General features: G+C 40.0%; 1 protein-coding gene across 1 annotated transcript in view; it reads left to right on the top strand.

Annotated features, from left to right (window-relative positions):
• LOC126297704 (segment polarity protein dishevelled homolog DVL-3) overlaps positions 1-23684 on the top strand; it is a 118371-nt gene that overhangs the window by 28981 nt on the left and 65706 nt on the right. Inside the window, 2 exon segments of the mRNA XM_049988833.1 lie at positions 9635-9703; positions 19269-19451. Coding sequence (XP_049844790.1) covers positions 9635-9703; positions 19269-19451 — 252 coding nt within the window.

Here is a 23684-nt window from a genome sequence, read left to right as displayed (position 1 = left end):
AACTGTATTCTTTGGCAACAAAATGTCTCTGCTGAAGGTGGCTAATGGGAAATATGTAAAACCTGCAGGAAGATGTGTCATTTGTGTGGGTATAAGTGGCCATACACAGCCCTTAGAATTCATCATCTTACAAGAGAGTAGTCATGACGTCATTTTTGGATGGGACTTTTTGAAAGCTTCGCAGGCAATTATAGATTGTGGTCGCTCGAAGATTATGCTAGACGAGACGAGATACTGTGGACAGGAAGATGCGCATCCGAGTGCATGGAGACTGTGTGTGCTGGATGAAGTGATCATTCTGGCAGTCAGTGCTAGAAAGGTAACTGTCACGTGTCACACCATGCATCAACCCTTGGATCTCTTTGTGGAATGTAAAAGGAGCATGCTACTGAAGAATAACTTGGTCATCCCAGCCTCTGTCGTCTCGTTTAAGAACGGGTTCGGTGAATTGTGGATAGTTAACTGTTGCCGAAAACTGCAGATCCTTCCAAGACACATGTGCGTAGCAAACGCTAAACCATTAATTGAAGAATAGCTGAGCATCATAGAAACCTCTCATGACAAGTCTGTGGGCAAAATTAGCGATACCACTACAAGACAAGATCTTCTAGCTCAACCATCTCCAGATCTCACTAAGGAACAACAGAACAAGCTACTTGCCATTCTTCAAGAGTTCTCTGAATGTTTCAATCCACAGGTGAAGAGCAAATTAGGCAAATCGAGGGTGAAGCACCGGATTAGCACTGGAGACCATCAACCAATAAGCCAGAGAGCATACCGTATGTCAGCAATGGCATGGTGAATAATTCTCGACAAGGTAGAGAAAATGAAGAAGAATGACATCATTCAGCCTTCGCAGAGCCCATGGTCGTCACCAGTGGTTCTCGTCAGGAAGAAGGTTGGCAGTTGGCGCTTTTGTATTGATTACAGGAAGCTTAATAAGATAACTAAAAAGAATGTTTACCCTCTTTCACGAATTGACAATACACTAGATTGTCTGAAGGGGGCTAAGTGTTTCTCAACCATGGACATGTACTCAGGAAACTGGCAAATTGAAGTAGATGATGCTGATCGTGATAAAACTGCATTTCATCACCCCTTAGGGCTTGTATGAGCTTAAGGTAATGCCGTTTGGTTTGTGTAATGCACCAGCAACTTTTGAATGGATGATGGAATGGAATTGATTGAATGGATGACATTATAGTGTTCTCATACACATTTGATGAACGTATAAAAAGACTGAGGGCTGTTCTTAAGTGTCTCTAACAAGGTGGACTGAAACTTAATCCAAGAAAGTGTCTCTTTGGAGCAAAAGAAATGAAAATACTTGGGCACCTTGTGTCAAACGAAGGTGAGAGCCACTATGGAATTTCCTATTCCTAAAAGTATTAGAGATATAAGAATCGGCCTCGGATTGTGTTTTTATTACTGTCATTTTATCGAAGACTTCTGTATCAAAGCCAGGCCACTCCAAGAGTTGTTAAAAGCTGATGCTAAATTTATCTGGGGTGGTGCTCAACAAGATTCTTTCGATGTGCTGTGAAAAGCTGTAATGACTGACCCTGTACTTGTTCAGTTTGATGAGAGAGCACCTACAGAACTACACACAGATGCCATTGGGTATGGGATCGGTGCTGTTCAGATGCAAATTTCTGATGGTAAAGTGGTTTTCTAGGACACTTACAAAAGCCAAGAGAAACTACTCAACTAAAGAAAGGGAATGTCTTGCTGTGCTCTAGGCCATGTGGAGATTTCGACAGTATCTCTCTGGAAGGCCATTCACAGTTGTTACAGACCATCATACAGTTTGTTGGCTGACAGATCTCAAGGATCCAACAGGATGACTCACCAGGTTGGCACTACGTCTTCAAGAGTATAACATTACCATAGTGTACAGAAGTGGAAGAAAACACCAAGATGCCGACTGTCTCTCAAGAAACCCTGTGCAAGACCATCAAGACTTCGATGAAGGTAGTGATTGTCTCGCTGCACTCCAGGATATCTCTGCTGAGTAGAAGGAGGACGCCAAGATATCTCAAATTATGCTTGCCTTAAATCGGTCAGAGAATGTGAAAGGACAATTTAAGGTAGTTAATGGATTACTTTGCAAGAAAAACTTTGATCCATTTGGAAAGAGGTGGCTACCAGTGATTCCTAAACACATGTGCTTAGATGTTCTACAGAAAATCCATGACACACCTGAGGCCGGACATTTAGGATTTATTAAGATGTATGATAGAACCTGCAAGAGATTGTTCTGGCCTGGTTTATTTAGGAGTGTCAGTAACTATGTGTCGCACTGTAGAGTGTGCCAAAGGAGAAAATCAGTTCCTCAGAAACCACCTTGCCGACTCATACCAATTCCACCAGCCGAAATGCCTTTCCAGCGTGTTGGGATTGACCACCTTGGATGATTTCCAACGTCTGCTAGTGGCAATAGATGGATTATTGCTAGCACTGATTATCTGACACACTATGCTGTTACAAAAGCTGTGAAACCAGCTGAAGCATCCAAGGTAGCCAAATGCATCGTGGAAGACATTGTATTAAAACACGGTGCCCCAAGGTCGTTAATTACGGATTTAGGGAAAGTTTTTCGATCAAATTCTGTGACAGAGATAAACTGTCGGTGCAATATTACCCATTACATGACTACTGCCTACCATCCGAAAACTAGTGGGCTTACTGAACACCTTGATAAGACGTTGGCCGACATGCTATCCATGTTCGTCATTGTTGAGCAGAGCAACTAGGATGAGGTGTTACCTTTCGTGACGTTTGCCTACAACACCACCAAACAAGACACCACAGGATTTACGCCATTTTTCGTGGTGCATGGGCACGAGACGGTGACGATGATGGACACTGTGTTTCCGTTACATCCTGATAACGTGGACGATGACTACATCAGCCAGGTGCTAACCAGAGCTGAGGACCCTCAGCAGTTAGCTTGACTCCGCATGCTGCAGGCTCAAGAAAATGATTGACAAAGGTACGACGCGAGCCCTCACCCTTTTGTCTACCAGCCTGGTGTCCTCGTTTGGATTTTCACTCGTGTTAGGAAGGTTGGTATCTCTGAGAAGCTTGTCAGGCACTACTTTGGACCTTATAAGATTGTAAGACAATTGTCTGGTGTTACTTATGAAGTTGAAGATTTAGACCTCGATGCAAGACAATGAAAGATCAAAGATATAGTCCACGTCCTTTGAATGAAGCCGTACAAGGATCCTGCCACCCAGGGTAAATTCGAAGCTCTAGCGAAAGATGACGAAGAGTGTAGTGTCAAAACAAGTTCAAAGATCACCACCAGGGCGAGCATCAGTCATCGGGAGTCGGAGTATGCTGGACCGGTGACTCGTTCCCGGACTAGGGGAACGTAACACTGAGATGCTGTTCTCTTAAGGAGGGAGCAGTGTGACAGAAGAAGCTGAGTAGCACTGTTGTGTAGTGGTTATGATACTGGACTGTTGCATGAAGGGTCGTGAGTTCAAAACTCACCTGGACTGTACAATTTTAATTTCTATATTCGGTTCGAGTATATTCTAGAAGTAGCCATAAATATCAAGAATCGTTGTTCTGGAATGTTCTGTAGCTGTATATATACTGTAGGTGTTCTAGCCGGAAGCAGTTTGCTCTGAGCTCTTGTATGTGCAAGTCCTGAATAAACGTTTGTTAAGTGAGGTTAGTGTTCGTCATTCTTCTAATTACACCTTCGTCTACGTGATAATATCCAGAGCAGTTTGAGAGTTCCTCATTATTGTGATAGGATCCCCCGACCAATTGTTAGTCCTACAAGACAATATTTCAATTGTGGGTGTGTTTTCTTCCATATAATTTATGCGCATATGGATTTCAGCAGATAAACATCTTCTTTCAAGTGACAAAAATCGACTAAATGCAATGGTCGGCTAAAAATGCTGATATGAAACTGATTGAGCATAGTTGGGAACAGTTGCGTCTTTACTACAGCGTTACCTGAGTCATCCTTACGTACTGTATAACAACAGGAGGGCCACAATCAAAAAATGGAATTGGCTGAAGCAACAATATGTTGACCACCTTGTGGACAACAAGCCAAGGGGATCCCAAGTATGTTACAGTGCACAGTTTCGAGCAACACGACATTGAGTGTTATTTTGATTACACAAATGAGCACTTTCAAACATACTTTGTTTACCTTTATTTTGGTTATTGTTTTATTTTTAACTTATGGTAAAGTTATTTTTTGTTTTGTTTTCATTCCCTACTGCACTTGAATCTAATCCCCCACACATTTACGGACATGCAGGTGGCACAAAACATTTTTTTATTAGTTTAGCATATGCCTGTGTAACTTACCAACATGTACAGCGTTGCTTCTTGTGATGTGTGAATCAGATGGGAGATTCTATAATTAGGCAAATGGCACCTATTAATGCAACAGATAGCAGGTAGGAGATATTGTTATCACGATTCTTCCAATACATGCTGAACAGAGATTCTCTCATATGCTGAAGGAGGCAACAAAATACTATACAATACTCCATATTCTCGACATCTAAGACCTGAAGAAAGTGCTTTGCACACTTGGTATCTTATTACACAGGTGGTTGTTGCTGTCAAAGTTTTCTGTTCCAGTAACTGAAGGTGGCTGGGTTCTGCTGCTGCTCTAATGTGGGCAAATATTGACCTGTAGTTGTCATTATTCAGTCAGTTTTTGGGCCCATAAAAGCACATACAGTTATATCTATTTGATATAAACCACCTTGTATGTATAACCAATAGCAATAAAAACATCTATGTGTGCATCATGATGAGCATTGCTATTCAAATTTACTATTGTCTGCTGCAGTCTATAAGGGCAGTGATAATACAACTACACCAACCAGATGCTTTGCTAGATTCCTTCCATATCAATTCTTAGCTTGTGTTTGTGAACTTGGTACTAAATTACCACCTGCTGAACAAAGGCACATCCATTAGGGCAGAAGATGTGGACAGGCTATGACTGTTGGTTGCACATCATGTCCTTTTGACTTAAATCAGCTGAACCTCAATGTGTCAGAAGTACTAGGTGATGACACACTTTGCTACTTGCCCACATTTTTCTCTGCTAGTTATTTCAACTGCACTCTTATCCTCACTGCTGTATGCTGCCCATTGGTAAATAGTGATTGAGTTATATTATAGATGCTTTTTCCCAATATACACTTCTGTTTGTGAAAACGAAAACATTGAGAAACAGTGGTCAGCAACATGCCACACTAGGAGGGCATGTAGAACAGCGAAATCATAATAAGTGATTTAAATGGCAGAGAGGTGGTGTACATGCAGTCTGAACAGTGCCTTATTTTTGGTGATTGGACGGGTCAGTGGCAGGCAACATTCAATCAGTGCAGACCCATCATACAAAGTGGAAACATGTAACCAACTGCCACAGTGCCTTCACCAACATCGTAGGGTGGAATATCGGCATGTGAGTGTGCTTGAATGGGGCAGATGATTTGTCTCTGCCAACAAGGTGCCAACAAGTCAGTGGCTCAACACCATCTTCTGTGAGCTGAACTGGTGGCACACACGCCTTTGTGTCTGCTTTCATGGACCAGGGACACAGTTGGGCAGCATAGCAGACAAATGTCAAGTGTGATGATTTGGGCTAACATTGCGATCTCACCTGCCATGTCTTGAGGCTAATCTGAAGAGTTACCACCTCATCAGGGAGGTTTTACGGCCCTAGACACTACCCCTCCTGCAGGTTGTTCCACTTACCATATTTCAGTAGGACAACACCCAGAAACCTGTAGCAAGGAATGTGCAAGCATTCTTCGAAGAATGACAGGTACCACTGCTTCCCTGACCAGCCCATTCCCCGGACATGTCACCCATCAAACATGGCTGGGATATGCTCAGTCACCAGTTTGTTCATTCAGGTCCTCCTGCAGCCATAGTTGATGCTTTGTGAACACGCCTACAAACCGCGTGGTAGAGCATTTCTCGGCAGCATATTCAGGCACGCTTTGATTCCACGCCACAGTCTCTGGCAGCTCCGATTGCAGCATGTCGTGGTGCTACCCCATAATGAATGTCCGTAGTCGCAGTGCATGTACATGTCGGTAATGCAAATCATTTGTGTCGTGTCATGTCCATAATCAGTGGAGTTGTGTCAGTGATCACATCTCTCAGGCTTAGTGTTTAACTTTTTTCCAAACAATATTGTAGCTATTATGTTTTCATTTTGGTCCATCATGTGTAAATGCAGTAGGAAACACCTCATACGCTGAAAAATTATGCCAGCAATAAATTGCACACAAAATTTCAAAGAGATTCTGGTCATACATAAAGTACTCCAGCGGTAAGACACAATCAGTACATTCACTGCACCATACCAATGGTAATGTTAAAGGTGACAGTGCCACTAATGCCTGGTTACTACACAAAGTTTTCTGAAATACCTTCACCAAGAAGATGAAGTAAATATTCCAGAATAATTCAGATTGAGAACAGCTGCTGAGATGAATAACTTGGAAGTAGGTAGATACCTATGATGCAGCAAAACAGCTTAAATCACTTACTACAAGTATGTCTTCCAATCCAGATTGTATACCAAGTAGGTTTCTTTCAGATATGCTGACACAATAACTCCATACTTAGCAATGGCTCACTTAGCCGAAGATCTGTACCTAAAGACTGGAAAGTTGCACAGCTCATACCACTACTGGAGAAAGGAAATAGAAGTAATTTGATGAATTACAAAGCTGATGCGAGTTTGCAGTAGGGTTTTTTTATGTTCAAACATTATTAATTACCTAGAAGAAAATAGCCTATTGACAAGTTGTCTGCATAGATTCAGAAATTGTTATTCTTGTGAAACACAACTAAGTTTTTATTCACATGAAGTAATGAGTGCTATTGACCAGCAGTCTCGAATTGATTCTATGTTTAAAGATTTTCAGAAGACTTTTGACATTGTTCCCCATAAGCAGATTTCAATCAGTTTGCGTGCCTCTGGAGTGTCGTCTCAGTTGACTAGATTTTTGACTTCTTATCAGAAAGCTCACAGTTCGTAATCAACAGAAAATCATCAAGTAAATCAAAGTGATATCTGGCATTCCCCAAAGAAGTGTTGTATGTCCTCTGCTGTTCCTTGTCTATATAAGCAATTCAGGAAACAATCTGAGCAGCTGCCATAGTTGGTGTTGTCATTTACCATCTAGTAAAGTCTGTAGAAGATCAGAATAAATTACAAAATAATTTAGACAAAATATCTGTGTGGTGCTATAAGCAGCACTTGACTGTAAGGAAGGAAAGTGTGTGCACTCTCCACGACAGCATTCTGTGTTGTTCAACTTCAGTAACCACACACAGCTTATCTGCATGCATCTCGATGTCCACTGGTGGGGATACTGTAGCAGCCTTGCATAATGATTACTAGATCTTCACCTTTTTTTGGTGTTAGTGGAGCCACACTTGTGCATCACTTGGCTACGATGATTAGGCAACTAAGTCAGTCACATGCATTGGCCTGACACAGCTGCAACATTTCTCGTGGTACTTTGTTGTGGTGGTTATTTTAAGTTGAGAATACTCGGAGAACCCAGTGGGTGGTGACCTTTTTCATGTGCAAAATTTTATGCAAGATACTGAAAACTGATCCATGACTTTTGTTCACTTCTTCCACTGTTGATTCAGTAGTAACATTATTGAGCACAAGGGCCTCCACTTACTTGTGATTATCAGTTCTTCCTGTAGAGATGGTCTGCCACTTGTTAGACTACACCGAAAGTGTCTTTGCCACCTAGTCAGTCATATGATGCTGCAGTGTTGCCGTCCAATTATCTCTCAGTATTCCACTTCATTAATGAGCAGCACCTTTTTTCTGGTATAGAGGCACACTGTGCCTGGGACTGCAGATAATTACCTGCAAAGGGACTGAAAATTAATTACGTAACTTCATTGTTTTGAGGTTATCGTGCAAACTGTAACTGCGCCTCATTCAAAGCCCATGCACATGATCTACAAATAGCATTATTACTAAATCTGGTGCATTATCACTACCTTGAGCACAATAGTATGTTTTTGATTCGATCCAGACATATTTGAGGAAGTATCATATGTTAGTGGATCTTTGTTCTTTTGTTTGGCTGTCCATCAGTTTTGCAGTTTTCACTGTCAGTATTCATTTTTGATTGTGTTTGCCTTGTTACTGCCTGCAATGGTTTTACTGTGGTGACAATTTCACTGTCTACAAAAGCAGCATATGTTGTATACTGGATGCACAGTATCTGCATTGGAACAAGAAAGCCCTTTCCAGCTGTGCACAAATGCTCCCCGTAGAGCTCTACACCTAGTACTGGATTCGCGGCATGCAGAGGGAAAACTGGTGACATTGCAAAGTATTTTCCCTCTAACTAACTTTGGTTTTTGCAGCGATCCCCAAATCGAGATATTAAACACTCTTTATAAAATGGCATGTAGAAAGCCCTGTGCTTGTAAATGCTATGGCCAGTACTTTGAATACAGACATCGAGAATCCACTCATGGCAATGATAGGATCCACTGCAGTCATTTCCTATTCAATTGTTCAAGAGTGTACTTACATCTACATCTACATCTACATTTATACTCCGCAATCCACCCAACGGTGTGTGACGGAGGGCACTTCACATGCCACTGTCATTACCTCCCTTTTCTGTTCCAGTCGCGTATGGTTCTTGGGAAGAACGACTGCCAGAAAGCCTCCATGCGTGCTCAAATTTCTCTAATTTTACATTCATGATCTCTTCGGGAGGTATAAGTAGGGGGAAGCAATATATTCAATTCCTCATCCAGAAAAGCACCCTCTAGAATCCTGAACAGCAAGCTACATCGCGATGCAGAGCACCTCTCTTGAAGAGTCTGCCACTTGAGTTTGCTAAACATCTCCGTAACGCTATCACAGTTACCAAATAACCCTGTGACAAAATGCGCCGCTCTTATTTGGATCTTCTCTATCTCCTCCGTCAACCCGACCTGGTACGGATCCCACACTGATGAGCAATATTCAAGTATAGGCCGAATGAGTGTTTTGTAAGCCACCTCCTTTGTGGAGGGACTACATTTTCTAAGGACTCTCCCAATGAATCTCAACCTGGCACCCATCTTACCAACAATTAATTTTATGATTGTTCCACTTCAAATCGTTCCGTACGCATACTCCCAGATATTTTACAGAAGTAACTGCTACCAGTGTTTGTTCCGCTATCATATAATCACACAATAAAGGATCCTTCTTTCTAAGTATTCGCAATACATTACATTTGTCTATGTTAAGGGTCAATAAATTAACTGCAGCCACAGATTCAGTTGTGCTTTGGTAAGTTGTTATCCTAAGCTTCTCTTTGTGTTGTTTTGATCCTTGGTTCATTTATTTGCTTGATTTAATAACTTCTGCTATTCATTGTACTTGTATTTAAAAAAAAAAAAAAAAATTCAGTGCACATACTGATAATTTGTTCTTTACACATTTTTTAGAGAATTTATTTGCATATTTATTCTTTTGAATGTTTATTTTTATGACTTATTTTAGACATGCTTCATATATTTTGATTGCATTACTTTTATTGTTCAATATTTCTAATTACTGCTGTTATTTATTTTTTATTTTTTATTATTATAGGCCATCATAACATTCATAAAGGCTCTAGACATCATGGCGATAAATATGAAAAATACAATAAATATAATGGTAAGTGCATGGAACATGGAACACATTTTTTTAGGCTTTACTTAGGCTGTTTGTGTGTATAAAATGTCTTTGCCTTTCTATTACAACACTGCTTTTGTCCCTGTCCACCCTCCCACACCTTTCTCTCACCCCTACCCTTTCCTCTCACACTTCAAGGGGCTCACAACTGTTTTGTGAGTATATTTGTGGTGAGCATGGGACCGCAAGCAATTGCAGTACTACTTCCTTTTCTGTTTTGCAATTTTATTCTACCAAGTGAGGTGGTACAGTGGTTAGCACACTGGACTCGCATTCGGGAGGATGATGGTTCAAACCTGAGTCCGGCCATCCTGATTTAGGTTTTCCATGATTTCCCTAAATTGCTTCAGGCACATGCTGTGATGGTCCCTTTGAAAGGGCATGGCTGGCTCCCATTCCAATTCTTCCCTAATCCGATAGGTCCTATGTCTTTGCTCTTTGGTCCCCTCCCCCCAAATCAACCAACCAATTCTATTCTCTGGCTATATCTTTCCTCTGACTTTTTCTCAAGGACAGACTTCCTGCTGACAACCTAGATCGATCGTAGGATTTCATTTGTGGCTTCTCCTACATTGTTATTTGCACCAAATATTTTGGTTAACTTTACTTTGGCCCCACATCTGGATTTTATCGCCACCTTCACAAATACTTTACAGATTGTTCGAGCTGTGCAGGGAATGTGACCCAATACCAAGTATGGTAACCAGTCCACCATATTTGCTCCCAGAAAAGGTCAAAATCATGTGTTACCGTAGTGATGTGAAGCTGTACTTCCCTATCGTCAATGCCTTGTTTTAAATGCCAGCATTTAGTGCATATATCTCTCCGGTGTACATTTGACTCAATTTGTGGAGAGTGTGGTTGGTCACTTTATCAAAACTCACCATATGTGCTATAACTTGTCTGTCAGTTGCATGAACAACCACCATACGCAATCATCAGAGTGTGCTAACCTACTCAAGGAATGTAAAATCCAGTAACTGAAGGTCACAGATTATCTCTCATATTTTGAAGCCAGAAAAAAATGATTGTTTGTATCCAGTGTCAATGATATTGACATTTGCTAGTGCTGTGGCCTGGTAGTTGGCAGTACATGGTGTGTTTACTGTTTTAATGTGGACACCTGGTAGTTTTATCAATAAATTTGACTATGGGGTTCGTTCTTGGGAACCCTCTCCCTGGAAATCCATAAATCAGAGGCCCAACCCCAACCAGTGGCTGAAGGAGCCAGGAACTGTGGTCTCATGGCTACCCACTCCTCTTCTTTTCCTACACCCACAGTGGGTAAGCCCTCACAAGAATTTCAGCTATGGCCCTGGAGGTGCCAGATCTCCCCATACCGTTGGGAATTGGAACCGATGTTTGATGATGATCCACCCCCACCAGTGACAGACAGTGATCTTAGGGTACAACCTGTCCTGGCCGCTTGAAGCCTAACCAAAGCCTAACCAGGACACCCTCAACAGTATGATCCAGTGGAACTGCAGTGACTATTACTGTCACCTGCCAGAAATACAGTGTCACCTGCCAGAACTACAGGAACCAATTTCCTTTTGTTCTGTGATATGTGTTGCTTTCCGAGAAACTCTCAACTCTTCATTGTTACCATGAAATCTGTCAGAACCATAGTGGGTCCAAAAGAGTGTCTGGTGGGGTATGTACATTGGTTCGCACAGATGTCGTCAGTGAGTGGGATCCCCTCCATACCATATTGGTAGTAGTAGCAGTACAGTTGTAAATGACCCTCGGGATCAGCATTTGCAACATTTATTTGTGCCCATATAGGGTACATACATAACTTATGACCACCTTAATCCAAAAACTCTCCCAATTTTTCTCCTACTTTGGGATTTCAATGCGCACCACCCGCTATGAGGTGGGCCGCCTTTGATTGACCACCTTTGTTATGATCTTGATCTGTGTCTTCTTAGTGGGCAGTACTTTACCCACTTCAGAGGTGGCTATGCACTGTATCAACTGTAGACTTTATGATCTCTTCCTCCGATCTTGTGGCTTTACTACAAGGACTACTACACAACGATCTTTGTGACAGTGACCACTTTTCAGTGATCCTGTCTATCTCTTATCACCGCCCAACACACCAATGATCACTTTGGGCTCTATGATCACTTTGGGCTCTTTGAAGAGCCAGTTGGCAGTTCTGTACCTGTGTTGTGACCATTGCACCCTATGTCAAATTGCATCAACAAGATTGTGCGAGTCGGTCACCAGTGAGATCACCCATGCCTCTGGAATTGCTATTCCCCTTCCCACAGTGCCACTTCCACCACTGGCTCATGTCATGGCAGACAATACACTTTGCAAGCATTATTTAGGATTGTCAGAGAATCTTGTAATGTCTCAAGTGACATTGTTCATAGTGGCTTTGTGCTAAGGCTCACCATCTGATTAAACGCAGTAGGACTGAATGCTTGGAGCACTAGATTCCGCCGGCCGGAGTGGCCGAGCGGTTCTAGGCTCTACAGTCTGGAACTGCACGACTGCTACGGTCGCAGGTTCGAATCCTGCCTCGGGCATGGATGTGTGTGATGTCCTTAGGTTAGTTAGGTTTAAGTAGTTCTACGTTCTAGGGGACTGATGACCTCAGAAGTTGCGTCCCATAGTGTTCAGAGCCATTTGAACCACTAGATTCCTTTCTTGGGAACATATACCTCTTTGCCTCAGAGGTTGTCCAATCTCTGTAGTCCTGTGGACCACCCAAGATCAATGACTGTTTTGGTTGCTTCTTTCATTGTGATATTTGTACTAGTGCGTCAGATCTTGCTGAACACCCTGCAACCCACTTTGTGACAGCTGCAGCACCTATTTCTTAGCTGTCTTATCTTTCAAATGAGCAAATGACAAGTAAGAGACATCTCCCTGTATGAACCTTTCACTGACAGCAAACTACTTAAGGCTGTTGACTCATCACATACCACCACCTCAGGCCCCTATTCAATTCATAATCCAATGATACAACATCAGAATTTTATGCAAAGATTCTACTCAGGATCTTCAATTGTATTTGGTTAGAATGTGTTTTCTGTTTGTAATGATGAGATATCATCATCCAAATCCATAACCAGTCAAGTCAACGTCAGTTGACAGCTGCCACTCAGTTAACCTCACCAACATGTGCTGCAAACTGCTTGAAATGATGGAGGCCTGACAATTGTGCTGGGTTCTTGACTCACCGGTTATTTCGTCCCTCCATCATCATGGTTTCGAGGAGGGATGTTCCAGAATCAATCATCTATTTGGGTTGGAAATAATGACCTGGCAAGTCTATCCTAAATGCGACCACCTCATTACAGTCTTAGGGCATGTAACACAGTTTGGTGCAATCACATTTTACTTGACATCAATGGCTGGGGCTTTTGAGGCTCCATATCAATTTTTATTCATGAGTTTTTATCTCACCAGTTGTTTTCGGTTAAAGTAGATATATCACTCAGCTCCACTCAAGTCCAAGAGAACGGTGTCCCATAGGGCCCTGTGTTGCCACTCTTTTCCTTGTTACCATTGACAGGTTAGTGACCTCTTGTGGACCACTGGTCATCCTTGTGTTGTATGTCGACGACTTTCACATTTGGTTCAGCTCGCAATCTGTAACCTCGGTTGAACATTTGCTCTGAGGTACCTTTGGGCTTGGATACTTCCCCATTGCTGCCATATATCTTGTACGAAAACATATGTCATGCATTTGTCGTCTTACCATGGTTTTAGTTGACCACAGTATTATCACACCTGGGAGTGAGGGAGCTTTGGTCAGCTTACCATGAGGGAGCAGGTAATTGAATTTGATAGTATATGCACAGCTGACCCGACTGGAACTGAAAGAAGCATTGACATTGTGATAAGCTTTACTTAGTCACTATTTTACTTGTTTACTGTAATATCACTGCATGTTTCCAATAACGGTAAAGTGCAGTAATGTTGTGGTTGAGTAGTACATACAGACCCAGAACTAATTGGGCACCCAGCACTTGGACATTGTTGCAAAGTCCAGATTTTTAGGATTCCTCTTTGACAAAAAATGACATAGCTATTCTGTATCTGTAAACTAAAGATAGCTGCATGTGAAAGCTTAACACTATCTGCTTCCTTGCCCACACCTCTGAGGGTGAGGATTGTGCTACTTTCCTCCATATTTACTGGCACCTGATCTCATACTGACTGGACTGTGGTAATTAGGTTTATGACTCAGTGGTATCTTCAGCTTTAAAAATGTTGGACACAGTCCATCATCTGACCACTTAATACCTTCTGGACTAGTCCAGTAGACAGTCTCGTCACTGAAGCAGGGATTTTCCCTCTTCATTTCAGATGGTACCAGCTCCTACTGACTGTTGCAATTGCCAACTGAAAATTTCCTAATCATCCAACTTACCAAATTCTTTTCACATAGAAAGGACATTGACCTACAGAAACCCGCCCTCAGGTGGTAATGCAAATTTGACTGCACATCCTCCCGTGTTTTCCTGCAAGCACCCCCCCCCCCCTTCCCCAAATCCTTGCCCTTGTTCAGTACTCAAACCACAAATTATGTCTGATCTTCTTCAAGGAGCTATAGTTTGTCACCCTCAGACATTTCGGCATCTGTTCCTTTCAGTTCTTCTTCAAGAGTTTCAAGTGTTACTGACATTTACACTGTTTGTTCTAAAACCACATTTACAACAGTTGTTCTAGCACCACAGATAAGATGGGAGATGCTGTTACATCTCCCACTGATCAGAAATATTTGTTGCTGGGAACATATAGACTGTTTATAGTAGAGCTGATAGCCATTAAAAGAGCCCAGTATTTTGTCAGTAACCTGCCCCAGCCATTTCTTAATTTGTAGTGACTCTGTGATCAGTCTCCAGGCTATTGATCAGTGTTACTCTTGTCACCCTGTGATAACTGCTGTTCATGACCTTCTCCCTGATCTTAGTCATACTGCCTGCTCATTTGTCTTTCTCTGGATCCCAAATTATGTGGATATCCCAAGGAGTGAATAGGCCAGCTATTTAGCTACAGAACCAGTTACTCGCCCAGCATTCATTTTGGCAATCCCGGGTGCAAATAAGACCTGTCCTCACTCGAATGTGGAACATCATTTGCTAGGCTAATGCTGCCACTAATATACTCTGCACTATCAAGGAGACTGCTGATGCATGTTGCTGCTGCTCCTCCAGTTTCTCCCAAAAGGAACTTCCCCGTCCTAAATCATACTGGATTAACCTGGTGTTTCATCGTGTATAATGAGCCTCCGGTGGCTTCACCTTCTCCGGTGGGTTCCCCTTCCTCAGTGGCTTCCCTCTCTTTCCTTCCCTTTTCCCTCCCACTCTCTCATTACCTGTCCCAACTCTCACCCCATCTCTCTCTCTCTCTCTCTCTCTCTCTCTCTCTCTCTCTCTCTCTCTCTCTCTGGATGAATATTGTGAAATGTAATTATTAAAGTCTTCTTTACAATTTGGGAATTTTGTTAGATGCTCTTTCTCTTTTTGTGACCTCTCATGTAAAATCGTGTTTTAATTGATAAACTTTATTAGCATGTGTACTAATTTATTGATTAACTGTTCTCTGTTCAATGCTTCATGTATATATTAGAAATCTAATACTTCCTTAACTTTTGTCTGTCTGTCCTTGTTGAAATTCATAGTCCTTATGTGTACTTGGAATAAACTTCCTTCAACTATTTACATCATATTTTAAAATTTTATTGAAATATTTTTATTTGCAGGAAAAGTTTGCTATTGTTTTCCATTTTAGCTCTCCCCCCCCCCTCCTTTTCCCTTTTTTTTCTGCATATGGTCTCTTGGCATGTGTGTTATTAAACTGTTCAAAGTTCGAGGCTTTCAATGTCCTCTGGAGGGGAAAAACAACAACAATAATAATAATAATAATAATAATAATAATAATAATAATAATAGTGATGGTGTGTGTGTGTGTGTGTGTGTGTGTGTGTGTGTGTGTGTGTGTGTGTGTGTGTGTGTGTGTTTAAAATCTTAGAAAGGTAGCTATGTCATATGTACAACTGACATTCAGTGCCCTATCTGTACGCTGCATGGTAGGTTATAATCAGAGAAAATGTATGCAATAATTGATTTTATGAAATTATTATTATTGCTGCTATATTCTAATATATATATCTCTATCTATTTGTGTCTCAATCCCTCTGTTTACTGTTACTGGGAACTGTAATTTAACAAATGTTAATAAAAACCATGGTTTTTTTATGTGAACAATGGAAATGATTTTGGTACAGCTTGTTACTTGGTACATATCTTTATTTGTGAAAAATATGGATTTTTGGTAGTTAATATACTCTGTTTAATATTGGTCCCTGATTGAGAATAAAACTATAGTGTTATTCAAGATTGTAACAGATTTTTTTAAATTGTTCATTACATGTGCATACACTTTACTTGAATCTTATCTTGCTTCCAACGTGTGTACATAAAAGAAAAACTTCACGTGTGATCAAACTTGCTGAATGTCTTTCGATCTTGGATCTTCAGGCAGTTTCCATTGGGATGATAGGGCCTTGGTTTTGACATCATACACATATACCGATGTGCCATCACCTGTTATAGCCTTCTTCTGAAGCTCTTGATCATTGTCAGCTTCATTCAGCAATGCCTTAGCGATGTCTACCCAATCATTTTTGGTCAAAATTCTATAATTTCAGAACAAAATTTTGCTGATACATGTTTCATGCCCAAAACATCTGAAAAAAATTACTTGGCATGAATCAAATAATATGCCAACATCATCAGCAACCGTTCTAATGATGATTCGGTGGTTTTCCAGAACCATTTCCTTCAATTCTTCCGTACTGTCATCAGTAATTTATGTGCTAGGGCGTCTGGGACAGTCATCATCTTCAACATCTTTTAGACCCTCCTTGAAATGTTTTTATCCCTTGTAACTCTTATCTTACTCATAGCAGATTCACCAAGAGCCACAATCAACATTTCGAATGTGGTGCTGAACTTCATTCCATTTTTTGAGCAAAATTTACTGCAAATTCTTTGATCCACCTTTATCTAAAGTAAAAATTTGCCGAGTACTTGAAAAGTTTATAACCTTTTCAAGTGTGAACAATAAACTAAATTGAAAACAGCTGAAAATACAAACATACATCAGGAACATGTGTACCAACAAGATAAAAAATTTGGAGATCAAATGCATAATGCCTGCAAGCTTAGAAAATTTCCTTTACTTTTTGATCGCACCTCGTATAGTAGAATTTAATTATGATAATAGTTTTAAAATATTTTCATGATTAATTTTAGTATGTATGTTTAAAACAACCAAGTCAGAAAGCAACTTTAACTGAAAACGATCAAGTATTTTGCTTGTTGGATTGTTCAGTGTTCACATTACCCGTGAAGTCTTGAGTGCTTGACAAGATGTCTACCATGAAATTGTTTAGTGCTGTGCCACCATTGTCTCACTTTGAGAGACTGAAAGTGATTTGTGCTGTCATTTAGATGTATACATGTCCTGGACACTGTCATATAGTATACTTAAAACACATGGGCAGCTTTCCAAAGTAAAAACTGTCAGTTATCGTGCAACAGTGTAATTTTACCAAATGAATAAGTTGAGTCTTTGCAGAGTGAATGCCGTTGTGTATTACTCACAAAGTGGTGGTTGTGTTTATTTTATGATTTTACACAGAAATCCATCATTTATCATCACCTTGCTGGTTAATTACGAAGGTCCAATTTATGGAAAAATCATAAAACTAGTCATTTTTCTTCATAAGATGTGACTTTGTTAAAAGTCAGTCTCACAGGAGCTGCTTGGTGTTTTACTTTTTTGTAGCTGGATTAGCTGCTTTCGAAGGGTTGGAAACGCAAGATCATCATCTGTGAAACAGATTTTTGGAAAAAATTAATTTTATATCTTGTAAGAAATGCGGAAGGGAGAATTGGTAATGTGCACAGGATATTTTGTGTGCCTTTACAATAACTGCACCATGACTGGATTCTATAACTCTTCTCAGTTGCTTTGAAGCATAAAATTTCACGGGATACATACTACATGTCCTCAGGTTGGGAGGCGATATTCAAAAGCTGTTACCCAGCTCAGCACATTTGTGAGACATTGCCATTATTACAGACATAGATGGAAAAACAGATAATAAATGTGGCACCATAGTTTTGGCACTACATTTATATTCAAGAAGAGTATGGCTCAAATATTTTCAGGATATTGTAATTACACTGTTGGCCATCAGAATTGCAATGCCATGAAAGTGACCTGCAGCAAACGCCAAATTGGTATTAAGTATACTACGTGCTTGGGTATGCAGGTGATAAGCATTTTACTGCAACCACCCACAGTAGATAGGAATAACGCCTTCTACATTTTGTATTTAAGGAAAGATTACAAAGCAACTTCCTCAGGTTTTGCAGTTGGACAGCAGCTGTATTGTAGTGTATTGTGAATAGGAGAGCTTCTGTTAAGTTTGGAAGGTAGGAGATGAGGTACTGGCAGAAGTAAAGCTGTGAGGTCAGGGCGTGAGTCGTGCTTGGGTAGCTCAGTCGGTAGAACACTTGCCTGCGAAAGGCAAAGGTCCCGAGTTAGAGTCTCGGTCCGGCACACAGTTTTAATCTGCCAGGAAGTTTCATGATTTATCATTCCACAATATTACTCACTTTCCTCCAACTGGTGAACTGATCTATACAGACAGCTATAGAGGGACATACAGTTAAATGAGGACTCCGAACAATGGTGTAACTTCATATTTTCACATTGACAAAAATTACCAGAATGTAAGATGTTTCAAGTAACATGTAAACATCGTAGGCCAAAGAAGGAAACATAGGGTCCGTTATCTGGCACATTGCCACTGAGCCACTGATTGGATATTATATTTATTTTCCTCTGTCCTATAAACGTGTGTACCCAGTGAATTTCTTTATACCTGCTATGCAATCTCTAATCAAAACCATGGTGCAGTTTGCCATTGTTCACATGTACAAAGTAGTGCACAGTTTTATTTTGTACCCATAATGTTGCTTCTGAAAGTGTTCTCTAGCAGAGTAATTAGTATACCATTTTGATATGAGGAAACTTTTAATAATTTGCTAGAGTAGCATATGTGTTGTGATGAAATAGTATTAGTTTTATTACCATTTTGATATGAGGAAACTTATAGTAATTTGCTAGAGTAGCATTTTTGTTGCTATGAAATAGTATTAGTTTTATACTTTTTAAACTGTGAAGGTGTTTAAACTTAACTTTCTGTATTTTCTTTCTGACGTGTTCTGTTAATTGTGCTCTTCTGTTTCTTCTGTGATGTAATCATCTGCAATATCACTCTGCATATTTCTTCTCTCTCTCTCTCTCTCTCTCTCTCTCTCTCTCTCTCTCTCTCTATCAGTTTAAACTTTTTTTGGAATTCTTATAAAATTAATATATGCTGTTAGCTTTGCAAGTAAATATGTATTACATTGTTTATGAACAGTAAATATTACAAGGATTGCAGAATTTTGTAAGTATTGTAAAATTTTTCAAGTAAAGTATGTGGATCTGTTATTTCGCATTGCAGGACTCCGCATAAATGGCCACTCAAAACATCGTTCTGGGCACGGATATGAGTCATCATCAATGCTCAGTTCTGACTTGGAATCCACTAGTTTCTTGGAATCTGAGGATGATGTATCCAGTAGAATTACGACAACAACAGGAAGAGCAACGAATCTGTCGGTTGACAGGCAAACTCTTGGAACAGGTAGGTGCATTAAACCCCAGTTTTGAGCTGTTTGTGTTTGAACTGTTGTCACGATCAAGAATTGCATGTATATGTTGATGTCTTCAGCTGATGTAATATAATTCTCTCTCTGATGGAGAAGTTTCTGCTCATCAATTTGACACATAATTAGCTGAGAAGCAAGTGGCTAACATTTTGAATCCTTAGAGTTGTTCTGATTTAATTTTTTGTTTTTACTCTAAAGCACAAAAGCTAATTTCTTGATGGTTCCTTAAATGAGAATCCATCAGTTTTCTCTCTTTGTCCATTTCTGAAATGCTGAAATGAGTAAGTGCTCCATTGTTCAGGAAAAGACCAAGATATTGTACATTAAAAAGAAATATTTAAATTTACTACAAAAAAGAGTTCACTAACTGTTTAAATTCAGGCTGTTTTCTCACCATTATTTCATAGGGCTTTTAGCAATGTAAATGAACAAAGCAGCCCTGAAGGATAGTTATTGACTACCTAAATATAATATTCAGCTATGAAAATAAGCTTATCACTATTTAACTGTAAAGGATACTGCTGATTTGTTGAACACTTTCTAAATTTAGTAGCTAATCAAGGAGAAATTTGGAATAGAAATTAAAGTTTTAGGGTTTGTCACTGGAATTCTATGAGACAGATCAAAAAAATTGGAAGATAAGTTGAATGGTATGAGGTCGCAAAATGAACTCAGACAAAAGTAAAACAAGGGTAATGGAATGTAGTCAAATAAATAGAGATGCTGGAGGCATAAGATTCTGGAATGAGAAACTAAAAGTAGTAGATGAGTTTTGTTATTTTGACAGCAAAGTAACTGATCATGACAGAAGTAAAGAAAATAAGTGCAGACTTAAAATAACAATAAAAGATATCCTGGAAAAAAAAACATGTTACCATCTAATATAAATCGAAATGGTATGAAGTATCTTCTGAAAGTATTGTGTGCAAGTGAAATGTGGACAATGAACAATACAGGCAATAAGAGAATAACATTTGTCATGTGGCATTTACAGAGGAGTGTTGTAAATGATATGAATAAGGTGAGTTACTTATTAAGAGGTAATTAGAGTCAAGCTCTCGTCAACCTCGACATTGGTTTGAACACTACAGTGCAGTCCTATTGTGGGGGGGATGATGATATGCTCTTGCCATCCTCTGACCTTTGAACTGACTTCTTCAGCCAGTTATAAGGAGGCTACAGTTTATTGTGGACTCTAAACCTTGATGAAGCTTCAGTTTTTTCACATTAATAAACATTGTCAAAGGTGAAAGAAGTAATAAGTAACACACAAAATCTTTACGTTGGTTCAAGAATCAAACCTCCAGACCTTTGGATCCATAGTCTAGCAGCATGAGGGGAGAGGGGGGGGGGGGCGGGGGGGGCGGGGAAATAATTTGACTAAAAGAAGGAATATGCAGGAGTCATCCTGAGGCAACAAAGTGTAGTTAATTTGATAATGTAAGAAAGTTAGGGGTAAAAAATTTATCAAGGTAGACCAAGGCTTGTCTGTTATAAGTGGTTTCAAGAGTATGTGGGTTACTGAAGTTATGCAGTGATGACAAGACTGGTACAGGATAGACTAGCTTGGAGAACTGCATCAAACTAGCCTTTTAAATGAAGTCCGCAACAACAACAACAACAACAACAACCATCTCCTCCTCCTCCTCCTCCTCCTCCGCCTCCTCCTCCTCATTAAAGTCTGGGCATTATATGTGTTGTGATGTTTCTAAACATAGGAAGCAGGTGTGCTAGCATGAATTTGTTGTTGTCTATTATGAACCACATTTATACATGTAATAACAATGTTCAAAGTGAAATTTTGACAGTAGCATTCAATCTCCCAGTAAATTTGAAGACCAATGAGCCTAAAGAGGCTCTAAGAATTCTCTCTCTGTGACAAAGTATCCAACTTTTGTTTTATGTTAGTTTAGGTTTTTTTTCTTTTAATTTTATTGGTAATTCCTTGAAAGTAACACTCCTATATGTAAGCTGTGTGTCCATCCTTGCCTAACTCAAGGTGAAACTGTCTGATTTATCTAGGGTAATATCCTTTTGTTTTGGATTACTGTAGTTCATTGTTGTGTATTTATTCCAGAATATAAGAGATGCATCTGAAAAGTTTGGTTAATGGTCTCAAAAAATACGTGAAACAAGAGTTACAAATAATATACTGACCTTGAAAGTAATCACCATTTGCTACTGCACCCTTCTTGCATTGCTTGTAAAGCTGTTAGAAACTGTCAGTAAACACTTCTTGTGGAATTGGTTGAAACACCATGGTCACCTGTTGTTGGAGATGTACAATGTCTGTGAATGTTTGTGAATACTTTCACTTTCTTTACGTACCTTTAGCCCTTCTGCTTTCATTCTGAAAGACAGCCACTGATAGTCTGCAAGTGTCTATCACACATTTGTGTCATTGTAAAATGGAGCAATGCATTAACATGAAGTTTTGCTCCAAATTACAGAAAAAGTGATGGAGACTCGAGGACTGTATCTGCAAGTGTATGGTGTTGAAGCAGTGAGTAAAAATGGCGATTTTGAGTGGTTTAAGAACTTTAGAGGTGAAAATGATGGTGTCGAGGGTGAGCCACATTCAGGTCAACACACACGATCCCAGAAAACATTAGACTAGTGCGACAGATGCTTGCAGATGATTGGCAGCTGTCCTGAATAACAGCAGAGGTGTTGAAGATAAGCAAAGACATTGTAAGCACTAATGTTAATGAACATTTGCAGACAATTCAGATATCTAACAACACATGACCATGGTGCTGAGAGCTATTCTACAGGAAGTGTTTGCTGACAGTTTCCAACAGCTTTACAACTGATGTTGTAGCTAATGACGAGTGCTATGAAGGCCAGTAAAGGTATTTTGTTTCTAATTCTTGTTTCCTTCATTTTGTGATACCATCCACCAAACTATTCAGATGCACCTTGTAGATTGATAAGTTTTGTTTCTGATTGTATGAAACTCTTCAGAAGCACACAGTGTAGGACACAGTTTGCACCAGCTGTAATGATTGGTCTTGCAGCTTGTAACACCAGAATGAACTTAATTGAATGGCCTCTTATGTGGCCAGGGGGAAAGGTTTCATCAGACATGATCATTCCTCGGAATTGTGTGAAGTATTGAGTTATATCACACCACATTCACAATCTTGTTGCTGTTGTTATGCTAGGAGTCTTTCACATGTCCTAAGAAACTTCGGGCGTATGTTGTAATAATGCTTGGTGATATACAGAGAATGAGCTTAAGATAGTGTTGCTTCAGTCCAAAGATATTAACTCTAGTTTGTTCCTGTAATACAGCCACAGAGTAAAGGGAATGGTTTAAGTTATGGAACTGTAAGATCTTAAAATTTCTATTTATCACTGACAATGGGACTGCACTTAATTGTCATGACCAATTTTGCCCAAATTTATAGTATATGCAGGGCTTGGCCAGAAATAAAAGTAGCATAAGTGGGAGCTCCATATAGCCAAGCATTTAGAAAAAAAAAAAAAAACACATTTTTGGTGTGGGTCGGGTGAGATGTCGGCCACTAATGTCAGCTTAATTTATAGCCAACAGTTGGTGCAGTGAAAATAGCACAGAATGGTAGTCCAAGGGTCGTGGGGGCAATTTCAAATTGACATTTGAAGGACACTGCAAAAAGTAAGTCATAGTGAACATATCTGTGGAAACTGAGTCAGAAATCCTCATGGTGTTTGCCCTTGTGAAAAACTTTTACTGTGCACAAACTGCCCAGACCTACACCATCCCAAGTTTTAAGTATGTTCCATTTTTAAAGATAATACCTTTAATTGCTGTCATACTTTGAATCCTAAATAATATGAGCAAAAATTTTGCTAAATTTAATAGTAGCAATTAATCTGTTCAAATTCAAAGACAATTCCATAAATTAGCATGCTGTTTGAGGGAGAAGTTACCACATCCCTGGAACATTTCCCATACCTCATCAGTGGAAACCACTCTGCTGATGCGGTTGGTGGCTGTCCATCCTTCTCCCATGTCAGTGGAGGGGTGGTGTATCCGCCCCCTCTCCCCAATATCCCCATAGCAGTCTTCCTCATGTATTTTAACTGTCTCACACACAGTGAGTGGCAGAAAGGAGTAAGAGCATTGGGCCATATAACAATTCAAATGTATTCATGCCCATATGTACAGCCAGACAAGCACCCAAAAGAGTTAAAATCTTCAAACAAAATTGAAAATGTAAAGG

Source organism: Schistocerca gregaria, chromosome X (assembly GCF_023897955.1).
Source record: "Schistocerca gregaria isolate iqSchGreg1 chromosome X, iqSchGreg1.2, whole genome shotgun sequence".
NCBI classification, from domain to species: Eukaryota; Metazoa; Arthropoda; class Insecta; order Orthoptera; family Acrididae; genus Schistocerca; species Schistocerca gregaria.
Note: the sequence above shows the minus strand (reverse complement) of the source record. Positions and strands in the feature narration are given on the sequence as shown.